The sequence below is a fragment of the Rhinatrema bivittatum genome, chromosome 1 (genome assembly GCF_901001135.1).
Source record: "Rhinatrema bivittatum chromosome 1, aRhiBiv1.1, whole genome shotgun sequence".
Lineage (NCBI taxonomy): Eukaryota > Metazoa > Chordata > Amphibia > Gymnophiona > Rhinatrematidae > Rhinatrema > Rhinatrema bivittatum.
Window position 1 is genome coordinate 118,779,913 of NC_042615.1, and position 26,620 is coordinate 118,806,532.

General features: G+C 45.6%; 1 protein-coding gene across 1 annotated transcript in view; it reads left to right on the forward strand.

The window, feature by feature from the left end:
* LOC115083033 (cytochrome P450 4V2) overlaps positions 1–26,620 on the forward strand; it is a 144,960-nt gene that overhangs the window by 75,773 nt on the left and 42,567 nt on the right. Inside the window, exon 6 of the mRNA XM_029586945.1 lies at positions 19,008–19,134. Within this exon, the coding sequence (XP_029442805.1) occupies positions 19,008–19,134 (127 nt within the window). The remainder of the gene's footprint in view (positions 1–19,007; positions 19,135–26,620) is intronic.

Genomic DNA, 26,620 nt, shown 5'->3' on the forward strand with positions numbered 1-26,620 from the left:
CGCTGGGAATTCGTGTGGCTATCTGCAGTAATTTCTCTTTGCGAGCGGGACTTCGGTGGGCTCAACAGTTGTTGGCCAATGAATCTCTTTCACAGGAAGAGGCACTACAGGCGGGATGCTTAGAGGTGGTAATTGCCTATAGTGTTGCGGTCCCGGTCCCTAGGCGGGTCGTGACGAGTGTCGGGCCTGCCAGGCCGCCGAGGTCCGATCTTAGCTCCACCCCCCCCCCCCCCGGGAGCACGTGCTCGCGCGAGAAGGGAACTGCTAATGGTTCAGCACCTGCAGGCAGAGGACAGCCCCCTGGATGATGTCAGACGCCTGCAAGATACTTAAGCTGGCGTCTGCCTGCTCAGACTTGCTTAGCAACAAAGTTTCTCTTCAGAGAGTGTAGTTGCCATCCTATAGTTCCAGCTCCTGTGATTCCTGCTTCTGTGACTCCTGCTCCGGAGACTCCAGTTCCTGACTCTTCAGCTTCTGTGACTCCTGCCTTGCTGATCCTGATCCAGTCCACGGTATCTGTTTCAAATTCCTTAGCTTGATTTTCTGGCTCTTGACCTCAGCTTCTCGTCTGGTTCTCCTGTCTGCCGCTTGATTCGACTTCTGGATCGTCTTCTCATCGCTTCGCACCACTGTCGCCTAAGTCCCAGCGGTCCAGGTCCTCACGGGCTCCTCCTGGGGGGAGGGGGGGGGGGATCTTGGACTTCCAGGGTGAAGACTCCCTCTTCACTACTCTCACCTAAGTCCCAGCAGTCCAGGTGCTCACGGGCTCCTCCTGGGTGTACCACGGACTTCCAGGGTGAAGCTTCTACACGGTACTCGGTTAGCTAGCCGCCAACCCGGTCTTCTCTTCAACGGAGTCCAACTTCTCTTCCAACTCTTCTCCGCAAGGCCGGCCCAAGGGTCCACATTCCTGATCACAACAGTTTACTAAGCCATGGACTCGGCGGATCTTTCTGGTCTTCAGGCCATTCCCATAATGGCTCAATGGCTGCAATAGCAACAGCATTGCAGCCATTGCTGCCACCATGGAACGCTTGGCAAACCGTGTGGATGCCACGCCTGCCGACCATCCTATGGTACAACCGCCTGCTCTGGTGGTGAGTGTCAGCACTCCAACTCAGCTACGTGCTCCCTCTCGCTATTCTGGGGATGTAAGAGGGTGTCGGGGTTTTTTGAACCAACGTTACATTAGGTTCTCTCTTCTACCTAGCCAGTTTCCTACAGATGCTGTAAAAGTGGCCTATATCCTGTCACTTCTGGATGGGAAGGCGCTGAATTGGGCGTCTCCCGTGTGGGAATGTAATGATCCTCTTCTAATTAATCTGCAGCAGTTTATAGTCAACTTCAAGCAGGCCTTTGACGAACCGGCACATTTGTCCACCGCAGCTTCGGAGTTACTTGTTACGTCAAGGTTCCCGTTCCTTGGCAGATTATGCAATTGAGTTTCACACCCTCGCTCTGGAGGTAGGTTGGCGGGATGATAGCCCCTCTAGGAAAACTCCTCGCAGACAATCAGCAAGCATCAAAGATGAGCTGGCCGCCAGGGATATCCCTGATGACTTCAATGCAGTAATAGACTTGGCTGGAAGAATTGACCGTCGTCTTCAACAGAGGGCAAAGGAGGTACGCCCACCTCGTCAGACTGTATCATTGGCACCCGTGTTCAACCGACCATTGACTTCTTCTGGTGCTCAAGGAACCGCCTCTTCAGAGACAACAGCGGAGGAACCCATGCCATTAGGGCGAACACCGCTGATGGCGGAGGAGAGGAGACGCCATCGAGCATTGGACTTGTCCTTGTACTGTGGCAGCAAGGGCCACTTTTTAGCCCATGTAAGGATCGGCCGGAAAATGCCAGAGCCTAGGTTGTACAGAGGACATACTCCTAGGCTGCATAAACTCTGCTCCTCAATGTACCGTTCCTGTTACGTTGAAATATCCTGGAAGGACTTTCGAGACTCTCGCTTTCATTGACTCGGGGGCCGGGGGAAATTTCATTTTGTCTGATCTGGTGCAGCAGATTCAGATTACCATTCTTCCATGCAACCCCCCACTGTGGATCACATCTATCCGAGGAACCGTGCTCCCAGGAAGTATCTCTGCTCGCACAGCTCCTCTCACGCTTCAAACCGGAGTTCTACATTCAGAGGAGATCTCCTTTTTATTCTGGAGAAGGCAGTCCATCCAGTAGTGCTGGGATTACCATGGTTACAGCAGCATTCTCCTGTTATCCATTGGGACACTTTACAAATTGCACAATGGAGTTCCTTTTGTTTCAACCACTGTCTCCAGATTCCATGCGCCCCAAGCATGCCTTTATTTTATACCTCTGTATTGCTCCCTGCGCCTTACGCAGATTTTGCAGAAGTATTTTCCAAGAAGAAGGCAGAGATATTACACAGCATCGCCCTTTTGATTGTGCCATAGAACTTCTACCGGGAACTACACCGCCTCAAGGAAGAGTTTACCCTTTATCCTTGCCTGAAACACGAGCAATGTCACAATATATCACTGAGAATCTAGCTAAAGGATTCATCAGACCCTCTAAATCGCCCACCGGAGCTGGTTTTTTCTTTGTAGGAAAAAAGGATGGCTCTCTAAGACTATGTATCGATTACAGAGGCTTGAACACCATCACTAAGAGGGATCGTTATCCTCTTCCACTAATTCGTGAACTTTTGGATAGACTACAAGGTGCCAAAATTTTCACTAAGCTCGACTTGCGTGGCGCTTACAATCTAGTCCGCATCAAACCTGGAGGTGAATGGAAGACTGCCTTCAGTACTAGAGACGGGCATTAGAGTATTTAGTAATGCCGTTTGGACTATGCAATGCCCCAGCAGTCTTCCAGCATCTGATGAATGAGGTGCTTCGCAAAATGTTACAAACTTCTGTCATAGTCTATTTGGATGATGTACTAATTTACTCTCAAGATCTAGAATCTCATCAGAAGCATGTGAGACAGGTGCTACAAATTCTTCAGGACAATCATCTGTATGCAAAACTTGAGAAATGTATGTTTGAGCAGCAATCCCTACCGTTTCTTGAATACATTGTCTCTGCAACTGGGTTCCAAATGGACCCCAACAAGGTGCCTGCTATAAAGGACTGGCTGTGCCCTAGAGGAATAAAGGCTTTATAACGTTTTCTCGGATTCGCAAACTTTTACAGACAATTCATTCCTCACTATTCCCTCAAGGTTGCTCCTCTTACCGCACTTACCAAGAAGGGGGCTGATGCTGTGGAATGGCCGCAACCAGCTTGTCAGGCTTTTGAGGATCTCAAAGAAGCCTTCTTACAAGATACTTGTCTTCACCATCCCGATCCGCTATGTCCTTTTATAGTGGAAGTGGACGCTTCCAATATAGCGGTAGGTGCTGTCCTCAGTCAGATATCCAGTACTGGGAAATTGTGGCCTTGTTCATACTTCTCCAAGAAGTTCTCCGCGGCAGAATGTAATTATAGTATTGGAGACAAAGAACTTTTGGCGATCAATTGGCATTCGAAGAATGGAGACAATGGTCGAAGGCGCCATTCACCCTATCACAGTATACACTGACACAAATTTAGAGTTCTTGAGTCAAGCTCAACGCCTAAACCCTAGGCAAGCTCGTTGGTCTCTGTTTTTCAATCGCTTTGATTTCACATTACGTTACCGACCTGCAGCTAAGAACATCCAAGCGGACGCATTGTCTCACACTTCTGAACTAGAGGAGGAGGGGGAACCTCCTCAGTACATTATTGATCCGGCAAAGATCAACATTTCCTCTACGAGGGTAAGCTTCCTTGGGAAGACAGTGGTTCCCAGACGAAATCGTCGGGAGATTCTTAGTTGGACCCACAACTCCTTCACTAGTGGTCATGCTGGCCGCGAAAGAACTCTGGATCTTCTGAACCGATATTATTGGTGGCCTAGCATAAGACGGGATGTTCACACTTACGTTAGGTCGTGTCCCACTTGTGTTAAACAGAAGCCTCAAACAGGACAACCTTGGGGCCTTTTGCAACCCTTGCCCATTCCAGTCGAGCCCTGGACCCACATTGCCACAGATTTTTATGGTGGATTTGCCTGTTTCTGAGGGAAATACAGTCATCTGGATAACAGTGGACTGTTTCTCCAAAACGGCCCACTTTGTGCCTCTTCCCAAATTAACTTCAGCACCAGAGTTAGCCCAGTTATTCACTCAGCACATCTTTTGAGTCCATGGTTTACCACAAAGCATCATATCAGACCGGGGACCTCAGTTTACCGCCCGATACTGGAGGGCGTTATGTAAGAAATTTGGAGTCCAGCTCAACTTGTCTACAGCCTTTCATCCTCAAAGCAATGAACAGATCGAACGGATGAATCGTTCTTTTAAGATATTTCTACGCATCTTTTCTATGGAGAAACAAGACAACTGGGTTTCACTATTCCCTTGGGCTGAGTTTTCCTATAACAATCACAGGCACTCGGTTACTGGAAGATCGCCCTTTCAAGTAGTGTATGGGCGACAACTCAGACCTCCCATGCCTCTTCCATTATCTGTTCCTTCGCTAGCTGCTCATCTGTCCGCGCTAGAGTTGCATAACCTCTTGAACTCAGTTCAACAGAGGCTATCTCAATCTGCAGAACTAGCCAAAAAATGTGCAGATCGACACAGATGACCAGCACCTGTGTTTCTTCCTGGTGATAGGATTTGGTTGAGTACGAAGAACCTTCATCTTAGGATTCCATCTAAAAAATTAGCTCCCAAGTACTGTGGTCCTTTTCGAGTGGCGGAGAGAGTAGGGCTAGTATCTTATAGGCTACGCCTTCCTACTAGTCTACATATACATAATGTGTTTCATGTTTCTTTGTTAAAACCACTAATCCTTTCCAGGTATCATCGTCAGCCTCTAGAACCTGTGGAAGCTCCGGTCCAAGATGATGTGATATACCAGGTCCGTGAGGTCCTTGATATTCGTTTTTTCCATCGATGATGGGAATATCTCTTGGCATGGGAGGGTTGCGGTCCTGAGGACAACACCTGGGAACCGGCTCGAAACATCTTAGACAAAACCCTTTTGCGACAATTCCACTTGGATCATCCTGACAAACTGGGTCCCTTGAAGAGGGGGCGTAAAGGAGGGGGTACTGTTGTGGTCCTGGTCGCTAGGCTAGCAACTGGATCCTTACCTTTGTCTTTCCCCGGGAGGCTATGTCGGGTCATGGCGAGTGTCGGGCCTGCCAGGCCGCCGAGGTCCGATCTTAGCTCCACCCCCCGGGAGCATGTGCTCGCGCGAGAATGGAACTGCTAATGGTTCAGCACCTGCAGGCAGAGGACAGCCCCCTGGATGATGTCAGACGCCTGCAAGATACTTAAGCTGGCATCTGCCTGCTCAGAGTTGCTTAGCAACGAAGTTTCTCTTCAGAGAGTGTAGTTGCCATCCTACAGTTCCACCTCCTGTGATTCCTGCTTCTGTGACTCCTGCTCCAGAGACTCCAGTTCCTGATTCTTCAGCTTCTGTGACTCCTGCTTCGGTGACTCCAGTTGCTGACTCTTCAGCTTCTGGACTCATGCCTTGCTGATCCTGATCCAGTCCACGGTATCTGTTTCAAATTCCTTAGCTTGATTCTCTGGTTCTTGACCTCAGCTTCTCGTCTGGTTCTCCTGTCTGCTGCTTGCTCCGACTTCTGGATCGTCTTCTCATCGCTTCGCACCACCGTCGCCTAAGTCCCAGCGGTCCAGGTCCTCACGGGCTCTTTTTGGGGGGGATCTTGGACTTTCTGGGTGAAGACTCCCTCTTCACTATTCTCGCCTAAGTCCCAGCGGTCCGGGTGCTCACGGGCTCCTCCTGGGTTCAACATGGACTTCCAGGGTGAAGCTTCTACATGGTACTCAGTCAGCTAGCCGCCAACCCGGTCTTCTCTTCAGCGGAGTCCAACTTCTCTTCTAACTCTTCTCCGCAAGGCTGGCCCAAGGGTCCACATTCCTGGTCACAACATATAGTGCAGATGCCTTTTATGATTTACTTTGCACATCGGCTCGATCCATGGTGTCGGCGGTATCGGCGCGTCGTTTGTTGTGGCTATGCCATTGGGCGGCGGATGTGTCATCTAAAGCTCGGTTGTGTTCTCTGCCGTTTAAGGGCAAGTTGTTGTTTGGAAAAGAACTGGAGGATTTGGTTGAGTCTCTAGGCGAGAACAAGGTACATCACTTGCCAGAGGACAGACCTAGGTCTAGAGGGGGGTCCGTCGTTGCGATCCCATTTTCGGGGAGGACGGAGGCCTCGCAATTCGTGGGAGTCAGCCTCCTCCTTTCAGCACAGTGCCAACCGGCTGCAGTCATACTCGCAGTCCTTTCGCGGGAGCCGTTTTGGACGGCCAGGGGCCGGTGCGAGTACACAGAGTAGTAAGCGTTCACAATGATGTGTAGCCGGTCCACTTCTCGGTAACAGTGGTCGGCGGCAGATTAGCATGGTTTTACGAGGAGTGGACCAGGATCACCTCGGATCAGTGGGTCCTAGAGGTGATAAGTCGAGGTTATGTTAGATTTTGCACGGCGGCCCCAAAAAAGGAAGGAACTTATCGACAGATTCTCGACCTAAAGAGCGTCAACAAGTATCTGCGAATACCTCGCTTTCATATGGAGACCCTACGATCCGTCATCACTTCGGTGAGACAAGGGGAGTTTCTAGCGTCTCTGGATCTCACAGAAGCATATCTTCATATCATAATACATGCAGAACACCAACAATACCTCAGGTTCGCCGTGATGGGACAACATTTTCAGTTTCAGGCTTTGCCGTTCGGTCTTGCCACCGCATCTCACACGTTCACCAAGATTATGGTGGTGGTAGCAGCGCATCTTCGCAGGGAAGGTTTCCTGGTACACCCGTATCTGGACGATTGGCTGATTCGTGCGAAGTCGGAGCGGCTTTGTCAGGAAGCAGTTCACCGGGTGATCGACTTGTTGCAAAAGCTCGGCTGGGTAATCAATACGGCTAAAAGTCACCTGGTTCCTTCTCAGTCTCTGGAGTTTTTGGGAGCTTTGTTCGACACTCATCGGGGAATGGTGTCTCTCACACCGGAATGCATGCTCAAGTTGCAGAGTCAAGCTCGGCGCTTGTTAGCCAAGCCAGTGCCAATAGTCTGGGATTACCTCCAGATGGTGGGGTCAATGACTTCAATGTTGGAATTGGTTCCCTGGGCTTTCGCTCATATGTGACCCTTACAGTCAGCGTTGTTTTCCCGGTGGAATCCGGTGTCGGAGCAATTTCATCTACCTTTACCGCTAACACAGTCTGCTCGGTCCAGCATGGATTGGTGGCTATGTCCAGACAACTTGAGCCGTGGAGTGCCGTTGGCAGTTCCCTCCTGGACAGTGATCACGATGGATGCCAGCTTGTACGGTTGGGGAGCAATTTTTCTCCGAAAGTCAGTACAGGGAATCTGGTCCCCACAGGAAGCTACTTGGTCCATCGATCGTTTGGAGACCAGGGCAGTATGCCTGGCCCTCCAGGCTTTTCTTCCGCTGGTCTGAGGCAAGTCGGTCAGAATACTGTCAGACAATGCGACCACGGCAGCCTACATCAATCATCAGGGGGGAACCAAGAGCCAACCAGTTGCATGCGAAGCCCAACAGCTGATGGAGTGGGCGGAACGTCATCTGGGCAATATTGCGGCATTGCATATTGCCGGAGTAGAGAATGTTCAGGCAGATTTTCTCAGTCGCAATCGCCTGGACCCCAGAGAGTGGGAACTCGCGGAAGTCGCATTTCGACTCAACTGTGCACGGTGGGGGATGCCCGCTCTGGACCTTATGGCAACATTCGAGAATTCCAAGTCTCCGCGCTTCTTTGCTTGTCGCAGGGAAACGGGAGCGGAGGGCGTGGATGCATTTATGTCTTCTCACCATGGCCTCTCATTGGCCGGACGCTACGGCGCATAGAATTGCACCCGAAGGCTGTGGTACTCGTAGTGCTTGAATGGCCATGTTGCCCTTGGTTTGCGGATCTCCGAAACCTAGCCTTAGAGGACCCCATTCGGTTTCCGTATGTACCGGATCTTCTTCATCAAGGACCCGTTTGTTTCGACCAGGTCGAACGTTTCTGTCTAGCGGCATGGCTTTTGAGAGGCGAAGGCTGAAGTCCAGAGGTTATTCGGATGCGGTAGTGACCACCCTTTTAAGGTCCCGCAAAGCTTCTAAGTCTTTATCTTACGTGCGGGTCTGGAAAGTATTTGAGACGTGGTGTTTTGCTCGAGATGTGGTACCTACTCGCGCATCCGTGTCCGAGGTCTTACGTTTTCTCCAGGATGGTTTGGCAAAGGGTCTCTCGTGTAGTTCCCTACGGGTTCAGGTGGCGGCTCTAGTGTCGTTGCGCGGGCAGGTCCAAGGTGTGTCTTTGATGTCGCACCGAGATGTGGTTCGATTTCTTCGGGGTGCTAAGCATTTATGTCCATCGTTAAGTAGCCCTTGTCCTTCCTGGAATCTGAATTTGGTATTGGCTTTGTGTGGCGCTCCCTTTGAGCCTCTTCGCAAATCTACCTTAAAAGATTTGACGCTGAAGGTGGTGTTCTTGGTGCCCATTGTCTCGGCAAGGCGGGTTTACGAGCTCCAAGCTCTGTCTTGTCTGGAGCCCTTCTTACGAATATCGGAGACGGGTGTGTCGCTTTGTGCAGTTCCTTCCTTTCTACCTAAGGTGGTACCTGCTTTTCATCTCAATCAAATGGTAGAACTGCCTTTGTTTTCAGATTTGGACAGGGCGGATCCTTTGTCTAAGGATTTGCGCAGGTTGGATGTCCATCGGACGCTGTTGCATTACCTAGAAGTTACTAACGCATTCCGGGTATCAGATCATCTGTTTGTGCTTTGGAGTGGACCTCGTCGGGATAATGGTGCTTCCAAGACTACCATTGCTCGCTGGTTGAAAGAGGCTATCAGTTCTGCGTATCTGTTGCAGGGTAGGTCTTTACCAGTGGGTCTCAAGGTGCATTCTACGCATTCCCAGGCTGCATCCTGGGTGGAATGTAACCATATATCCCTAGAGGAGATTTGTAGGGCAGCGACATGGAAGTTCTGAAGGAACTAAAAAATGAAATTTCAGACCTATTAGTAAAAATTTGTAACTTATCATTAAAATCATCCGTTGTACCTGAAGACTGGAGGATAGCAAATGTAACCCCAATATTTAAAAAGAGCTCCAGGGGCGATCCGGGAAACTACAGACCGGTTAGCCTGACTTCAGTGCCAGGAAAAATAGTGGAAAGTGTTCTAAACATCAAAATCACAGAACATATAGAAAGACATGGTTTAATGGAACAAAGTCAGCATGGCTTTACCCAGGGCAAGTCTTGCCTCACAAATCTGCTTCACTTTTTTGAAGGAGTTAATAAACATGTGGATAAAGGTGAACCGGTAGATATAGTATACTTGGATTTTCAGAAGGCGTTTGACAAAGTTCCTCATGAGAGGCTTCTAGGAAAAGTAAAAAGTCATGGGATAGGTGGCGATGTCCTTTTGTGGATTGCAAACTGGCTAAAAGACAGGAAACATAGAGTAGGATTAAATGGGCAATTTTCTCAGTGGAAGGGAGTGGACAGTGGAGTGCCTCAGGGATCTGTATTGGGACCCTTACTTTTCAATATATTTATAAATAATCTGGAAAGAAATACGACGAGTGAGATAATCAAATTTGCACATGACACAAAATTGTTCAGAGTAGTTAAATCACAAGCAAATTGTGATAAATTGCAGGAAGACCTTGTGAGACTGGAAAATTGGGCATCCAAATGGCAGATGAAATTTAATGTGGATAAGTGCAAGGTGATGCATATAGGGAAAAATAACCCATGTTATAATTACACAATGTTGGGTTCCATATTAGGTGCTACAACCCAAGAAAGAGATCTAGGTGTCATAGTGGATAGCACATTGAAATCATCAGTACAGTGTGCTGCGGCAGTCAAAAAAGCAAACAGCTTGTTGGGAATTATTAGAAAGGGAATGGTGAATAAAACGGAAAATATCATAATGCCTCTATCGCTCCATGGTGAGACCGCACCTTGAATACTGTGTACAATTCTGGTCGCCGCATCTCAAAAAAGATATAATTGCGATGGAGAAGGTACAGAGAAGGGCTACCAAAATGATAAGGGGAATGGAACAACTCCCCTATGAGGAAAGACTAAAGAGGTTAGGACTTTTCAGCTTGGAGAAGAGACGACTGAGGGGGGGATATGATAGAGGTGTTTAAAATCATGAGAGGTCTAGAACGGGTAGATGTGAATCGGTTATTTACTCTTTCGGATAGTAGAAAGACTAGGGGGCACTCTATGAAGTTAGCATGGGGCACATTTAAAACTAATTGGAGAAAGTTCTTTTTTACTCAACGCACAATTAAACTCTGGAATTTGTTGCCAGAGGATGTGGTTAGTGCAGTTAGTATAGCTGTGTTTAAAAAAGGATTGGATAAGTTCTTGGAGGAGAAGTTCATTACCTGCTATTAAGTTCACTTAAAGAATAGCCACTGCCATTAGCAATGGTAACATGGAATAGACTTAGTTTTTGGGTACTTGCCAGGTTCTTATGGCCTGGATTGGCCACTGTTGGAAACAGGATGCTGGGCTTGATGGACCCTTGGTCTGACCCAGTATGGCATTTTCTTATGTTCTTAAGTCCTTACATATGTTCGCCCGGCATTATCGCTTGGATGTTAAGGCTCCAGCCAGCGGGGATTTTGGGGCAGGGGTGCTCAGAGTGGGACTCTCCGGATCCCATCCCATTTGAGGACAGATCTGGTACATCCCAGGAGTCTGGACTGATCCGGGTACGTACAGGGAAAAGAAAATTAGGTCTTACCTTTGATAATTTTCGTTCCTGTAGTACCACGGATTAGTCCAGAGTCCCACCCATTTATTCTGCTATGACAAGGGAGAGTCCGTGCTGATTGTTTTTTTTCCTCTCATTCTCAGCTCAATTCTGTATGTCCTGTTATCGGTGGCTCGGGTTCTGTTCCCATTTGGGGGTTGTTGAGCTGGTTACTGTATATAGTTAATTTTGTGTTTTGTTTGGGATCCATCCTGCTTTGACATTAAGTAATACTGCCAGTCTAGATAAGGCGGAGTTTTGTTTGTAAACTTCTGTCTCCATCTGCTAGGGGGGGCGCAAAACCCAGGAGTCTGGACTGATCCGTGGTACTATAGGAATGAAAATTATCAAAGGTAAGACCTAATTTTCTTTTACTGGGATTAGGACTGCCCCAGGTGATCACAACTTCTTTGTTCTCTTCTATTCTGTTAGTGATATATTCCCAATGTTTATTTGCTGCATCAGTGTTATAATGTCTACACAACTTCCATGCCATGCTACCTTGTTATGCCTTTCTGTATACAGGCCATCTGACATCACATCCAGCAATGAGATTTGTAATCGTTTCTAGTTCTACTCTAGATTTGTCCATTTTACCAATCTTTTCTATGCTGACTGTGAACCATCTTGCCATAGTCCACTCTTCTGTGCTGAAATTACCAATCTCTGATTTGTAAGCTTGAATTCCTCTCCTCTCAACCATTGCTGTGTCAAATCTTGATCCATATAGGGCTGTTGAAGTAGCTCTCTGTACTTCCCACAGTATTTATGCTTCTGCCAATTATTCTTACTTGTTTGCTGCTCTGATTCTTTAAAGAGTTTTGTTTTGCTAATTCTGTAGCTTCTTTACCTTTGCATATTGGTGAATTTTAAGTCATTCCTTCTATTTGCCAGAATGATTGTCCTAGCTTAAGGACTGAGACTGATGATGCTTGCTCACTTTCATACTTCTGCACTATTTTAGCATTTGGGTTTGTTAAGGACATTAAATATGCCTGAAGGCCTATTATGGTATGTGTAATCTATATGTGTAATCAATTTCAATAAGGCCCATATCACTTTTAGCATACACTGATTCGTAGAAATTACCTGATGGGTGTGGAGGTGCTTTCCTGTCTTGTAGTGTGTGGGCAGACCAAAATGTATTGCATGGCCTGCTTTTCAGCACAGTTGCAGGTCTCAGGTCTGGTAGAATAGCCCAATTTTACCATGTTGGCCCATAAGCTGTTGACTTGGATATGGAAAGAAATGGGACTTTGATGGACAGGCACAAGAAAAGAAGAGGCACTCTTGCTCAATCCACTTCTGCATGCTGATATCCAGGAGACAGAATGCCCTGCTCCAAGACCGAGACCGGGAGGAACCACCTCACGGGTATGGATTGGTATGAAAAAAACATCGAATTATGGGAGATACTGGGGTTGAAGTTAATACCTGGTATCGGGAAACACCATAAGAATCAGTTGCGCCAGTTAAGAACAAAATTTCCCATGGCTTTTAAAGGCTTTTCTCTCTGAGAAGAGAACTGGGCAGAAAGTAGAACACAAGTAAGTGGGCAAATGAGCCTTAGGGAGGGCAGTTTTCAAAAGCTTTTTACCTGGGTAAATGGGCTGTCTGAAAATTACCCACCCTTTCCCTGGGTAAAAATATGCACAGGGATCAACAACATGCTTTTTTTTTTTAGCTGTAGGGAAAAGTAGGGGGCTCAAAGGCGGGGTTAGGCCAGGGGCAGCAATAACTGTGTAATTTTGCATTTTCAAAACTATATGCATTGTTTTTCAAAGAAAAAATATCTGCAAACAAAACCAAAGACTTTTTCCTTAGGAAATTTTCAAAGGGGAAGTGAGCATGTACATACGCTTGAAGAACTGATGTGGGTCCACTTTCTTTTGAAAATTGGCCTCTAAAAATCTTTTGGTGAATTATAATAATTTTCAGAATTCTATTAGGCAGACAAAGAAGACCATTTTTACAAACAGCCACAAATCCTACAAGAGAGCTTAATATAATTAACTCTAGAATAGGCCGGGGCAAGCAAAGAACACTAATACCATATACTTGAACCGTAATGATTTTGCTTAATATTTTTCTGAGAAAGTCTATCTGATATGCTAGAGTTTTGAGGCACTAAAGAATATGAGGCAGATTTTAAAATCTGCGCACGGGCGCAGATTTGTTCGCACAACTTGGCGCAAACAAATCTATGCCCGATTTTATAACACGTGTGCATTGCCGCACGCGTGTTATAAAATCCAGAGTCGGCGCAAGCAAGGGGGTGCACAATTGTGCAACTTGCGCGCACCAAGCCACGCAGGCTGCCTCGGAGGGAAATTTTCTACCGCTTCCCCCCCCCCCCACCTTCCCCTCCCCCCACCTTCCCCTCCCTTCCCTTATCTAACCCACCCCTAGCCCTAACTAGATCCCCCCCCCACTTTTGTTTCAGACTTTACACCTGCCTGAGGCAGGCAGGCGTAACTTGCGCACTCCAGCGCACCATACCCTGGCACAGGCCGCTGTGATAGAGGACTCTGGACCGCCCCCGGACCACCGCCGTCATGGGAGGGCTATGGATGTCAGAACATCCGGGTATTTAGGTTGCCCATTTGCTGACTGACTTTGAGTTAGCAAAGATTGGATTCGTCCGGTCTAAGCTGCTCTGCCGCTTCTCGCTGCTGCTGGAAGCTCTCCTTACTCTCCGGGGTTCTACTAACTTGGGTACCCGCTCCTCGGGGGCCTTATGCTTCTTTTTCCAGGTGCCTATCCGATATCCAGGTACTCGCTCCTCGAGGGCCTGAGCTGTCTACCTTGGTGCCTGCACCCATTACGTCTACCTGCTAGGAACGCCACTATTACAGCTACAAGAGTATGAGTAAACTAGCAACTACCAGTCTGTCTCACCTACAGGTTCTTATTGAAAATCTGCATCAGAGCTCCCTACACCACCATTGTGGGATGAGTCTCCTCAGCCGAGGACCCAAGACTGTTGCTACAGGAATCTGCTCACTACTGCCACCTCTGGTGAACTGTACAAGCTGTATAATAAAATCAATCTCTGTGTTTGTGCATCTGAGTCTAGCCCGGTACTGCAGCTCCCCGTGGGGCTCCTCCCCTTGGGAGTGGCCATCACTGCAGCACCTAAGAATCCACTAACACCTCAAAACCCTAACAGATTGCTAACTCCATGGATTCGGCTCAGCTCACCGCATTGCAGGCCATTCCAGGCCTGGCCCAGCGAATCTCCAACAACAGAACTTGCTGGATAGCTTGACTGTGGCCTTTAATCTACTGCACTCCCAGATGAATGCTCCTACTACCACAGGTAAAGAAGAAACACCGCCAGAAATGACGGTTAAGACTGTTGTACCCCTCTCCGCTCCTACTCGCTTCTCAGGGGAAGCTTGGAGATGTAGGGGATTCATCAATCAATGTTGCATGCATTTTGCCCTGCAACCTAATCATTTTCCTACAGCGTGTGCCAAGACCACATATATCCTGTCTTATCTGGACGGAAGAGCACTGGCTTGGGCTTCTCCGCTGTGGGAGCACGATGATCCCAGCCTGAAGGATCTTACCGGGTTTTTGGAACTGTTTAAATCTGTATTTGATGACCCTGCCCGGTACACTTCAACAGGATCTACATTGGTTCATCTGAAGCAAGGTAATAAACCTTTACCCAATTTCGCCATAGAATTTAAGTCTATGGCTTCAGAGTTAAATTGGGACTCAAGATGCCTGGAGACACTCTGAAGGCCTGAACTCCCGGCTAAAAGACAAACTGGCGGCTCGAGAAATGCCTTCACACACTCAGTGAACCCACATGCACACCCTAACTTTCTCCTGCCCTCTACTACCCACTATCTACCTACCCCACTGATATCCAGTGGTTACATTCTCTCTGCAGTCCTTTCCAGATTTGCTTGTTTTTTCTGAGGTTTCTTCCGACACCCCGAATGGAGAATAATTCATAAGAACATAAGAAATTGCCATGCTGGGTGAGACCAAGGGTCCATCAAACCCAGCATCCTGTTTCCAACAGAGGCCAAACCAGGCCACAAGAACCTGGCAATTACCCAAGCACTAAGAAGATCCCATGCTACTGATGCAATTAATAGCAGTGGCTATTCCCTAAGGAAACTTGATTAATAGCAGTTAATGGACTTCTCCTCCAAGAACTTATCCAAACCTTTTTTGAACCCAGGTACACTAACAGCACTAACCACATCCTCTGGCAACAAATTCCACAGCTTTAGTGTGCGTTGAGTGAAAAAGAATTTTCTCTGATTAGTCTTAAATGTGCTACTTTCTAACTTCATGGAATGCTCCCTAATCCTTCTGTTATTCGAAAGTGTAAATAACAGATTCACAACTACTCCTTCAAGACCTCTCATGATCTTAAAGACCTCTATCATATCCCCCCTCAGCCATCTCTTCCCCAAGCTGAACAGCCCTAACCTCTTCAGCCTTTCCTCATAGAGGAGTTGTTCCATCCCCTTTATTATTTTGGTTGCCCTTCTCTGTACCTTCTCCATCACAACTATATCTTTTTTGAGATGCGGCGACCAGAATTGTACACAGAATTCAAGGTGCGGTCTCACCATGGAGCGATATAGAGGCATTATGACATAAGAATAGCCATACTGGATCAGACAGAGGGTCCTTCAAGCTTAGTATCCTATTTTCAACAATGGCCAGTCCAGATCACAAGTATCTGAGAAGATCCCAAACAATAAATAGATCCCATGCTACTAACACGCAGTGATAAGAAGTGGGTATTCCCCAAGTCTGTTTTGTTAGTAAAAATTTATGAACTACTCTTCCAGAAACTTGTCCAAACCTTTTTTAGACTCAGCTGTGCTACCTGCCTTAATCACATCTTCCCAGTAATGAATTCCAAAACTTAAGAATAAAATAATTTTCTACAATATTTTTTAAATGTGCAATTTAATAATTTCAGGGAGTGTCCCCAGTCTTTGTATTTTTTAAAAGAGTAAATAACATGATTTAATAGATCTCTATCATATCCCCCACTCGGCCATCTCTTCTCCAAGCTGAACAGCCCTAACATCTTTAGCCTTTTCTATAAGGGAGCCATATCCTCTTTTATCATTTTGGTCGCCCTTCTCTGTACCTTTTTCAATGCAACTGTATCTTTTATGAGATCCGTTGACCACAATTGCATACAGTATTTCAGGTGTGGTCTCACTATGGAATAATACAAAGGTATTATGACATTCCCTGTTTGAAATCCTCAGTATAAACGTATGGTCTGTTATGATGGCCAGAACCTTTTCCTTGGAGGTAATTCCTAATATGGAACCTAACATTGTGTAACTACTGTTGCACCAGAGGTGGACTCTTGGACTGAGGTGGGGTTGACGCTAGCCACAGAGCAAGCTCTATGGGTCCCCATCATCGGTAGGCAGAGCTGGCTGATTAAAGGAGGCCAGCTAGAGCTTTGCCAATACCAGTCCTTGTTCCCCGCAGGTTGAACCCTTGGGTACTGAGTCTGGCTGGTCTTAGATGGGCCTCTGTCCGAGGTCTTCCCAGAGGCATTCTGAGTGAATCAGATAGAGGCCAGCAGTGGTGACTGAGAACGGAGAACAAGTCCAGATGAGGCTGAGTCCAGGAAACCTGGGCGCCAAAGGAAACTCTGAGTAGACAAGGGCGCCCGAATAAGAACAAGCCAAAGCCTGAAAGGCCAAGTCCAGAGTAGATTCAGCAGAGGCATGGTAGAGCAGACTGGGGTCAGGGCAGGCGGCAGGCAAGGAGATGTGGCAAACGAACACGGGTCAAACCGGAGTCAAGCAGAGGATGGTCAGCAGGCAAAGGTCAGTCCAGGAGTCAAGCAGGAATGTAGTCAAACGAAGTAGAGGTCAAGCCAGGTATCAGAAGCGTAGTCAGACGAAGCAGGGGACAAGCCAGGTATCAATCAGAAGTGTAGACAAACAAGGAAGATGCGGAACTCAGGAGCAGGAATAGGTACCAGGAGCAAGGCAGGATCAGGAATCAGGAACACAGACAAAGCAGGAACAAACTGGGAACCAGGAACGCAGGAACAAGCAACTAAGCACGACTATTGTGGAGACCTGTTGCCAAGGCAAGGAATCACTGGCTGGGCTCGGCCTTATATACCGGGATCCAGTGACATCATCATCTGGGGCCGCGGGGTGGATTCCCACCATGGCCCCTTTAAAGGTAGCCCGGTTGTGCGCACGCGCGCCTAGGGAGAGATGTGGCATGAGACGGCGGCGTCTCCCCGCAGACCACGCGGAGAGGCCAGCCACAGAGCTGGAACATCAGCAGAGGAGCTGGGAGCAACGGGAGCAGCCCGAGAATGGAGGCAGCTACCCACAGCCGCAAGAGAGGTGGAACCAGGTACTGGAGCAGGCAAATGGGGGTAAGTGGACCCATTCATGGGCCTGCTGCGGCCAGCACACGCAACAACTACAGTACCCTCTCATTTTGCACCATCTGGGATGCCAGGAGGGCGATGTCTCTAGTGGTGAGATTAGGCTCTTCAGTTGGTGGTGGCATGGCCACCAATGATCTACCTGTATACCGGTGCATGGCCACCAACTCAAGAGCCCAATAAAGCCCAATAAACTTGTCTTGGAAGAACCAGACGTTGTGTGTTGTGGAAGGGTATATGTGAATGAAACATGTGCAAAATTGCATGCAAACAAGAAACCATGCACAAATGTATGAACAACGTAGACATAAAAGTTGTGATTATTTTATATTGTGCAAGCACTTGCACATTCATGATAGAAAATTCAATCACATTAGTGCAAGCCCATATGCAAATATGGACTCACACGCAGTTCTTTTAAAGTTATCCTCTTACAGGATAATTTTCAAGGAAAATGTACTTGCAACATTTATTTATTTATTTAACACTTTTCTATACCGACCTTCATGGTAGGGACCATATCAGGTCTGTTTACATCAAAAAGGGGGAACTGTAACGAAACCGTAGGTAACAGGAAGAACAAAGTTACATTCAACAAGGGAGGTAAAACTTGGAAGCAAAGACTGCTGGAAAGAAAAGACTAAGGAACGAAGTGCTTAGGATAATAATAACAGTTGTTTTAAGAGTCAGGGTAGGCTCTTATATCGAGCTTGGGGATAGTAAGGGGATCCATTGTTCATGATGACTTTTTGGTCATCTAATGAGTGTCTGGCGGATCTGAGAAGGCCTGGCGGAAAAGCCAGGTCTTGAGTTTTTTTCTAAATGTTAAGAGGCAGGGTTCCAGTCTGAGGTCGGATGGGATGTTGTTCCAGATAGCTGGACCTGCTGTAGAAAAGGCTCGGTCTTTTCTACAGCAGGTCTTTCAATTTTCAAAAGCCCAAATACATTAAGTAATTGAAAATTGCTACAGTATATGCTATTGAATTGTAAATAGGTTTTGGATTAAGTACACTTAGGGAGTCATTTTCAAAGGAGTTATGCATGTAAATGTGACATACTATCGTAGCAATTTTCAAAAGCTATTTACTCGAGTAAAGTGCACTTACTTGAGTAAATCCTATGGACAATTCAATGGCATATATTGTAGCAATTTTGAAAAGCCCACTTACTTGGGTAAAGTGTATTTACTCGAGCAAAAACCAGTTTTGCTCGAGTAAATGCTTTTTAAAATCTACCCCTTAATGTGGGTAAATGGGGTTTTGAAAATTGCTACGATAATGTTATATTTACATTATTCTTTGAATATTATCCTTTACAGTGCAAGATTTACAAGTACTTCTGTACCATATTTATACCTTGGATCTTCTACTTCTGTGAGTTGCTATGTATTGGAAAATACATGTGTTTATCTGAAAATTAAATATACACACATTTTCTCTTCTTAAACTAACCGTATTTCACATATTTCCCTTTTTCTCTGAGGGTAAATATAACCAGCTTAGTGATTTTTAAGCTCTTATACCCTTCGGGAAAACTGACTTCAATGTATCTCTCTGATAAGATGGAACAGCCTGCATGTGACAGCTTCAATCTAATGATCAACACTGGAGTTGCTTCCATAGCAATGCTACACAGTTTGTTTTGTGCTGCGTCAAATTCAGCCCAAAACTGTGGTTGAACTCATGAAAACTCAAACACTATACAGGATAGTTTATTTTCATCATATTTTAGAAATGACCAATTGTTTGTTTTTTTTTCAATGATAGAATGAGTGAAATAATACATCGTAGACAGAAGATGCCATGGCTTTGGGGTGATTTTCTATATTCTAAATTTAAATCAGGAAAGGAACATGATAGAAATCTTAACATCCTTCATACATTTACTGAAAAGGTAAGATACATGTGACAATTTTATAAAACCATCAAAGGAATGCTGCTAGAAAGTACTGTAAATTAGTCTTTCAGGTTGGCTTGCAATAATGGTTCCTGAAAGCATATTAGTTTAGGATAAGTATAGGAAATCTAGTCTTAGAACACAATAAAAATGCTGAAATTTTGATATTTTCATCGGTATATCCTGAGATTGCATCTCTCTCTTTCTATATAAAAAGTGGCATATAATGGCTGGATTTCTGACCTCAATCATCCAATCTGCCCAGTTATTCCTATCTACATTACTGAGGATATATCCCAGTAGTCATAGAGCATTACCAATTTTAATATATCAGTTCTTACTCAGGTCAGTTTTTGTCACTGTCCTCCATGGAACTCTACTTTTGTGGGCATTTGAGCATTTAAGATCCCCATTTTGTTCACATCAGCATCCTTCCCTTCTCATGTCTAACGAAAAGCTTTCTAATATTCTAAATAGCTAAAATATTTTACTAGTGTAAGCCTAACCCAGGTTCTCTTTAAGTTGAATAGGACTCACACTCAGTACTTCGGCTAAGTCTGACTCCCGCTCCCAAAACTCCAGTGTAGATTCTCCATTGGGGAGGAGAGGAGGGATAAACCTCCAAGACCCAGGCATTAAGTGTGCTTTTATCCTCTAAGTCAGTGGTTCTCAACCTTTTTCCTATCATGAGACACCTGACAGTCCATGTTCACATGTATGACATACTGCTCATTACAATTCACGGTGGAAATAAAAAAATAAAGGCCCAGTATTATTTTTATTGTTAAGAATGACACAAGGGAAAGATACACATACTGTCTGAACAGAAATTGCATAAATAGTAAACATCCCACACAAAACAGCACCAGTTTCCAGTACTCAAACAGTAAACACCTTACTTATAAGGCAACACTGAAAATATTACACCAGGCCTTAAGACACCAATACACCTCCTATTAGGAAAACGGAACAAGCCAGGCTACTATAGATCCTTACACAGAAACTACACGCCAGCAGAAAACCTCACCTGAATCACATGTGCTGACCCTCACCTAACAAAAAATAAAGAGACCAAAACGCATAACTAGAAGCATGCAGACAAAAACTGAATTGGAAACTGCAACAAGCCAGAATCTTTGTATGCAGGGTAACAAAGGAAAAAGAGAAATATCATCAGTCTTTATAAACAAATCAAGAAATATAAAATTAATAGCAGCAAAACCATACTAACAAAAAGAACAGATTATTTCAAAACAGCTGATGAATGGAATATCCAATAATTAAAAACTCATATCAAAAATTTCTAGGTACCAATAAAATATTTCAAAATAGCAGACACAAAGGCCCAATAATGAAAAATAATAAGGATACAAAAAATGTTTTGCTCTGCATACCTGCAAATGTTTGATATGCTTGCAACTTTCTCCTCTCTCTCTCACACTGGCTCTCAATCACTCACATATACACATGCTTTTTCTCTCTCACTTATATAGGCTGTTAATTACACATTTACACACATGCTGTCTGTCTTTTCACGCTTACACACACAGGCTTTCAATTGCACACATACATGCTATCTTTTTCTCTCACACACACTCTTTCACATGCTTACACACATGCACTCTCTCTTTCTCTGATCTCTCACACACACAAAGGATCTCAATCACACACACATACTCTTTCACACAAACTTTATTTATTTTTATATACCGACATTTGATCTCAATTGAGATATCACACCGGTTTACATTCAAGTACTGTAGGTATTTCTCTATCCCCAGAGAGCTTACAATCTAAGTTTTTGTACCTGAGGCAATGGAGGGTAAAGTGACTTACCCAAGGTCACAAGGAGTGACAGCAGGACTCGAGCCCTGGTCTCCTGGTTCATAGTCCACTGCTCTAACCACTAGGCTATTCCTCCTCCCTAATTATATCTCTCACATACAGGCTCTCAATCGCACTCATACACTCTTTCACATATACAGGCTCTCAATCATTCATACACATGTTGTCTCATGCACACACACACAGGATCTCAAACACATATGCTTGCTCATTCACTCACTTCCCCCCCCCCCCTGAACTAGCGACAGCAGCAGCCTCCTCCACTTCCAACCCTAAAGGCAGCAGCAACCTCCTTCACTTTCAGCCCTCGCGGAGAAAGGAGTCCCATCAATCGTGGGGGTTGACGTTGTTCTTCGTTTTTCTCTGAGCCACGCTGCTCATTCCTCAGGCTGCACCTCTCTTCTCTTCCTCAGGTCGACGCTGCCCGCACTAGGTCTCTTCTTCTCACGCATGCCACCCGCTGCTCACCACTTCCTCTTCCGGGCCGCAGAGAGGGGAAGAAGAGAGCATGCCGGTGCTGTTGACTCCAGCTGCCCTGCCGCATTTCTCCTGGGCTATCAGCATTTTAAGCCCGGGTGGAGGACCTATTTTGCTTGGGTAGGGAAAGCAGCTGGGTCGGGGGTGGGGGGGAGACCAGGAAGTGTGGCAACACACCTATGTGTGCTTGGTGACACACTGATTGAGAACCATTGCTCTAAGTAGCAATAATTAGTATGGACACTGTACTGGTATTCCAACATAAAACTTTACTGAAGCATGTGGCCAATATGAATAATTTGGCATTTTGTATTTTGGATGCTACCAGAAGTAATATGCAATCTTTAAGCAGTAAATTAGTAAATCTTTGTTTCCTTTGATCTGTTCCTCAAGCAATTTTTTAAAGAAATTTAATAGCAATTTGAAACTGCTTTGGACAAGCGGAATAAGGATCCTCCAACTCCATAAGGATTCCCCTAAATACCTGGGATCCACTGCTTGATCTTTATTTTATTTATTTATTTTATTTATTTATAGTTTTTCTATACCGGCATTCGAGATTAGAAACCCCATCATGCCGGTTTACAAATAACAAGAGGGTGTGCACAAAAACAAAGACAAGTGCAGAGAAATAAAATAAAATAAAAGTTACATTACAACAGGGTCATATAACTGGGGAGAGAATTAGAGTAAGATAGTTGAGTAGAAAAGATGAATTATTTACATTAATAATTTACATAATATTGTGTAGTGTCTTATAAGATGTTACTGACTTTCAATATGGATCTGGGAAGGCTTGCTCAAATAGCCATGTCTTAAGCCTTTTTCTGAAAGTAGGAAGGCATGGTTCTTGTCTTAGATCGGGAGGAATAGAGTTCCATAGTGAAGGTCCGGCTGTGGAGAAGGCTCGGTCTCTGTAGGTTAGGTGGTGAGTGGTTTTGGTTTGTGGAACAAGGAGTGATCCTTTGTAGGCTTCTCTGATGGGTCTGGTGGATGTGTGCTTTCTGAGTGGAATTTGAAGATCGAGGGATGCTTGGTGATGGATAGTCTTGTAGATGATAGTGAGGGATTTGTGGATAATTCTAAAGTGTATTGGTAGCCAGTGCAAGTTCTTGAGAATAGGAGAGATGTGGTCTCTTCTCCTGGTGTTAGTCAGAATTCTCGCAGCCGAATTCTGAAGCATCTGAAGGGGTTTAATGGAAGCAGAAGGGAGACCTAATAAGATGGAATTGCAGTAGTCTATCTTAGAAAAGATTACTGCTTGAAGGACCGTTCTGAAGTCTCGCATGTGAAGGAGCGGTTTGATTCTTTTAAGTACCTGAAGTTTATAGAATCCGTCTTTAGTAGTTTGTTTGATGAAGGATTTTAAATTAAGATGGTTGTCGATAATTGCGCCTAAGTCCCTTGTTTGGGTGGAAAGATGGTGGGTTAGAGGACATGGAAGTGGGTTGCTATTTTCTGGTGAGATGATAAGAAGTTCCGTTTTGGCTGTATTTAATATCAGGTTTAGACTCGAGAGGAGGCGATTGATTTCTTTAAGGCAAATTTCCCAAAATTCAAGAGTTTTGGTGATGGTTTCTTTGATGGGGATCAAGATCTGCACATCGTCTGCATATAGGAAGTGAGTTAGTTTCAAGTGGGTTAGCAGTTGACATAGCGGTAGAAGGTAAATATTAAAGAGTGTAGGGGATAGGGAGGAGCCTTGAGGAACTCCAAAAGCTGAAGAGAAGCGGGAGGATTCCTTATTATGTATCTTGACCTTATAGCCTCTGTTGTTGAGGAAAGTATTGAACCATGATAGGGCAGTTCCTGAGATTCCTATGTTCGCAAGTTGATTGATGAGGATAGAGTGTTTGACGGTATCAAATGCGGCCGAAAGGTCCAAAAGGATAAGTAGAAAGGATTGGCCTTTGTCTAGCCCCATGATGATGCGGTCTGTCAGGGATATGAGTAGCGTCTCTGTACTTAAAGCTTTACGGAAACCATGTTGTGAGGGGTAAAGTATTTTGTGATCTTCAATGTAGTTGGAGAGTTGAGTGTTGACCAGCTTTTCCATTATCTTGGCAATAAATGGAAGATTGGAAATCGGACGAAAGTTGTTGGGGTCCTTGGGGTCTAGATTAGGTTTCTTTAGGAGTGGTTTTAGCGAAGCTAGTTTAAGGTCTTCTGGAAATAGACCCTGGGATAATGAGCAGTTTATGATATCTGCCAGAGTTTTGGATATCGTTTCCGGTATTAGAAGGAGGAGCTTTGAGGGTATTTGGTCGAAAGGGTGGGAGGAAGGTTTCATTTTTTTAAGTAACAGAAGAATCTCATAGGCTGTGATGGGTTGGAATGATTCAAAGGAGGTTCCTTTGTTTTGTATCTGCGGCGTCTTAGGGCGAGAATTGTTGCTGGGGGTCAGTCGCTTTAGCAGGTTGGATATTTTGTCTTGGAAGAAAATAGCCAATTCCTCGGCTTTCGATTGAGCTAGTTCTATGGGAATATCTGGTATGTTGATGTGTGTCAGGTTAGATATGTAAGCAAAAAGAGCTTCGGCGTCAAATACAAGGTCATGGATCTTGCTAGCATAGTAATCCCTTTTTGATTTTTGGGTTGAGTTCTTGTAGTGATGTAGAGCTAGTTTGTAGGCGGCTAAGGTGCTGGGGCAGGGTGCCTTACGCCATTTGCTTTCTTTGTGTCTTAGGCTTTGTTTAAGTTTATGGAGGTTGTTTGAGAACCATGGTTGTCTTTTTGCTGGGTTTGGGTTTAGTTTTTTTGCTGAAAGTGGACAAAGTTTGTTTGCTACTGCCTCGGTGATGTTGTTCCAGGAAAGGATGGCTGAGTTAGGGTCAGAGAGGTTAATGTGAGGAAGCTCTGAGGTGAGCTGGCTGTTGAGGTCGTCGGATGAGCAGGGTCTTCTGTAGAGAAATGAGGATTTCAAGGGGAGATGTTTTCTGAATTGTGTCAGAGAAAAAGTGGCGGTGATTAGAGAATGATCTGACCATGGGACAGGGGTGCAGGACGGAGGTGAGGTGTATTTGATCCCTGTATTTACGAAGATAAGGTCCAAGGTGTGTCCAGCTTTATGGGTGGGTTTGTTAATGATCTGTTCAAATCCCATAGCTGAGAGGGCAGTAAGTAGAGCTTCGCAATTGGTGGTAGGTGTAGGGTTATCAACATGTAAGTTAAAGTCTCCTAAAATTATAGCCGGAGATTCCAGATTTAAGTGTGTTGTGATTATTCCTACAATGGGGGAGGCATCTGAATCCAGAACGCCTGGAGGGGCATACACGAGTAGGACTTGGAGTTGAGCTGTTTTGAAAAGTCCTATTTCAAGTTTAGAGACTGCTTTGACTGAGAGTTGGGTAAATTTCAGATCCTTTTTGGCTGCCAAAAGAATGCCCCCTCCCCTTTTTTTGAGACGAGGGAGGGAAAAGAAGTCGTAGAGGTCGGTAGGGAGTTGATTTATTATAGCAATATCTGTTGGTTTAAGCCAGGTTTCTGTTATGGCACAGATGTCTGGGTTGGAGTCCAACAGATAGTCATTGAGGATCAGAGATTTTTTGGTGAGAGATTGAGCGTTGAATAGCGAAAGGGAAAATAGTGTTAGTCCTAGTAATTGGGTAAGAGGAGAAATCATAATAGGGATAAGGGCTGTGTAGTTGCGGGATCTTTGTAGCAAGGTGGTTTTTCCTGGAGTGAGTAGGTTATGTTGAAGAATCGGAATCTGACATCTCGTCGTCATACTGACTGTAGAGTTAGTGATGCTCGAGTGATGAGCTCAGATGATAAATTGAGTGCGTTGAATGGTTGGGTATGGAAGTTTGGTGGATGTTGGAGTAGCTGCCTACTGCTGAATGCTGCTGGATCATGCAGTGTGAATATTGAGCGAATGATTGTTGGTCACACTGTATGAGTGCTGTGAGGAAGATTGTTGATCACACTGTATGAGTGCTGTGAGGAAGATTGTTGATCACACTGTATGAGTGCTGTGAGGAAGATTGTTGATCACAATGGAAGTATATGAACAAGCTTAGGAATAAAGAGAAATGAAGGATTGGCTAGATTGTTTGGCTAGGTAAGAGGGGGGATCAGCTGATTTAAAGGAGAGTTGTTGGATTAATTGTCTGTAGAGATCTGGAGTAAGAGGAATAGGGAGGGGGAGGAGAGATTCAGACTACGAGTAGCGTTATGAGTCCTGGAGTGGCTGGCCGTTGTGTATGTGAATTGCTGAAGAGGTAACGGGTGCCGTTTTACTCACTGTGCGAAGCTATCTGATGTCTGGAGTGGTTGGACGTCTGCGCGTTGGTCGGTGTCCGGAAGCGGGATTAATGTAGAAGTTGCGGGTGAGAGATGGAGACTTTTAGGTTTTGCTCTGCTCTTCGGGTCTGCACGAAGGGGCGCACAAAGGGGCGGGCCCCTTTGTCGCGCTCCTTCGGCGCGAGACGCTCGGCGCGAGACGCCAAGGAACGCGCCTGTGCTTTAAACTACTGCTGGGCGGCTGGGATTGGTCTCAGGTAGGCGGTGGGTGGATCGACGGGTGAGCTGGGGCTCCCACGTGGTCGGCGCGGGGGCTCAGCGTCGGTAGGGCGAGAGGAAGGCCTTACCCCGGTGGGCTCAAGCGCCGATCGCGCGGGCCCCTCTCCCAGCTCCTACAGCCGTTTCTGAGGTGGTTTCCTTCTGTGCTGTACTCTCCTATTCTCCTCTGTTGGACACTTCCTTTTCTGTTTTCACTCTGTGAGGTGGGTGGCTCTTCTCCCTTCTCCAATAAGAACATAAGAAATTGCCATGCTGGGTCAGTAAAAGGGTCCATCAAGCCCAGCGTCCGGTTTCCAACAGAGGCCAAACCAGGCCACAAGAACCTGGCAATTACCCAAACACTAAGAAGATCCCATGCTACTGATGCAATTAATAGCAGCAGCTATTTCCTAAGCTATTTCCTGCGACCCTTTTTAACATATACATGCTGCCATTTTGCCACCTACTTGCAGGACTAGGAATTATCCACTACATTTACGCCGACGACATCCAACTAATTCTACCCATAGATGACACTTTAGAGGAAACATTAAACCTAGCCAACATGTACCTAAGCATTATAAAACAACTACTGACACAAATGGAACTTGTAATTAATATTGATAAAACAAAATTTCTACACTTAGAACGAAAAAATTCT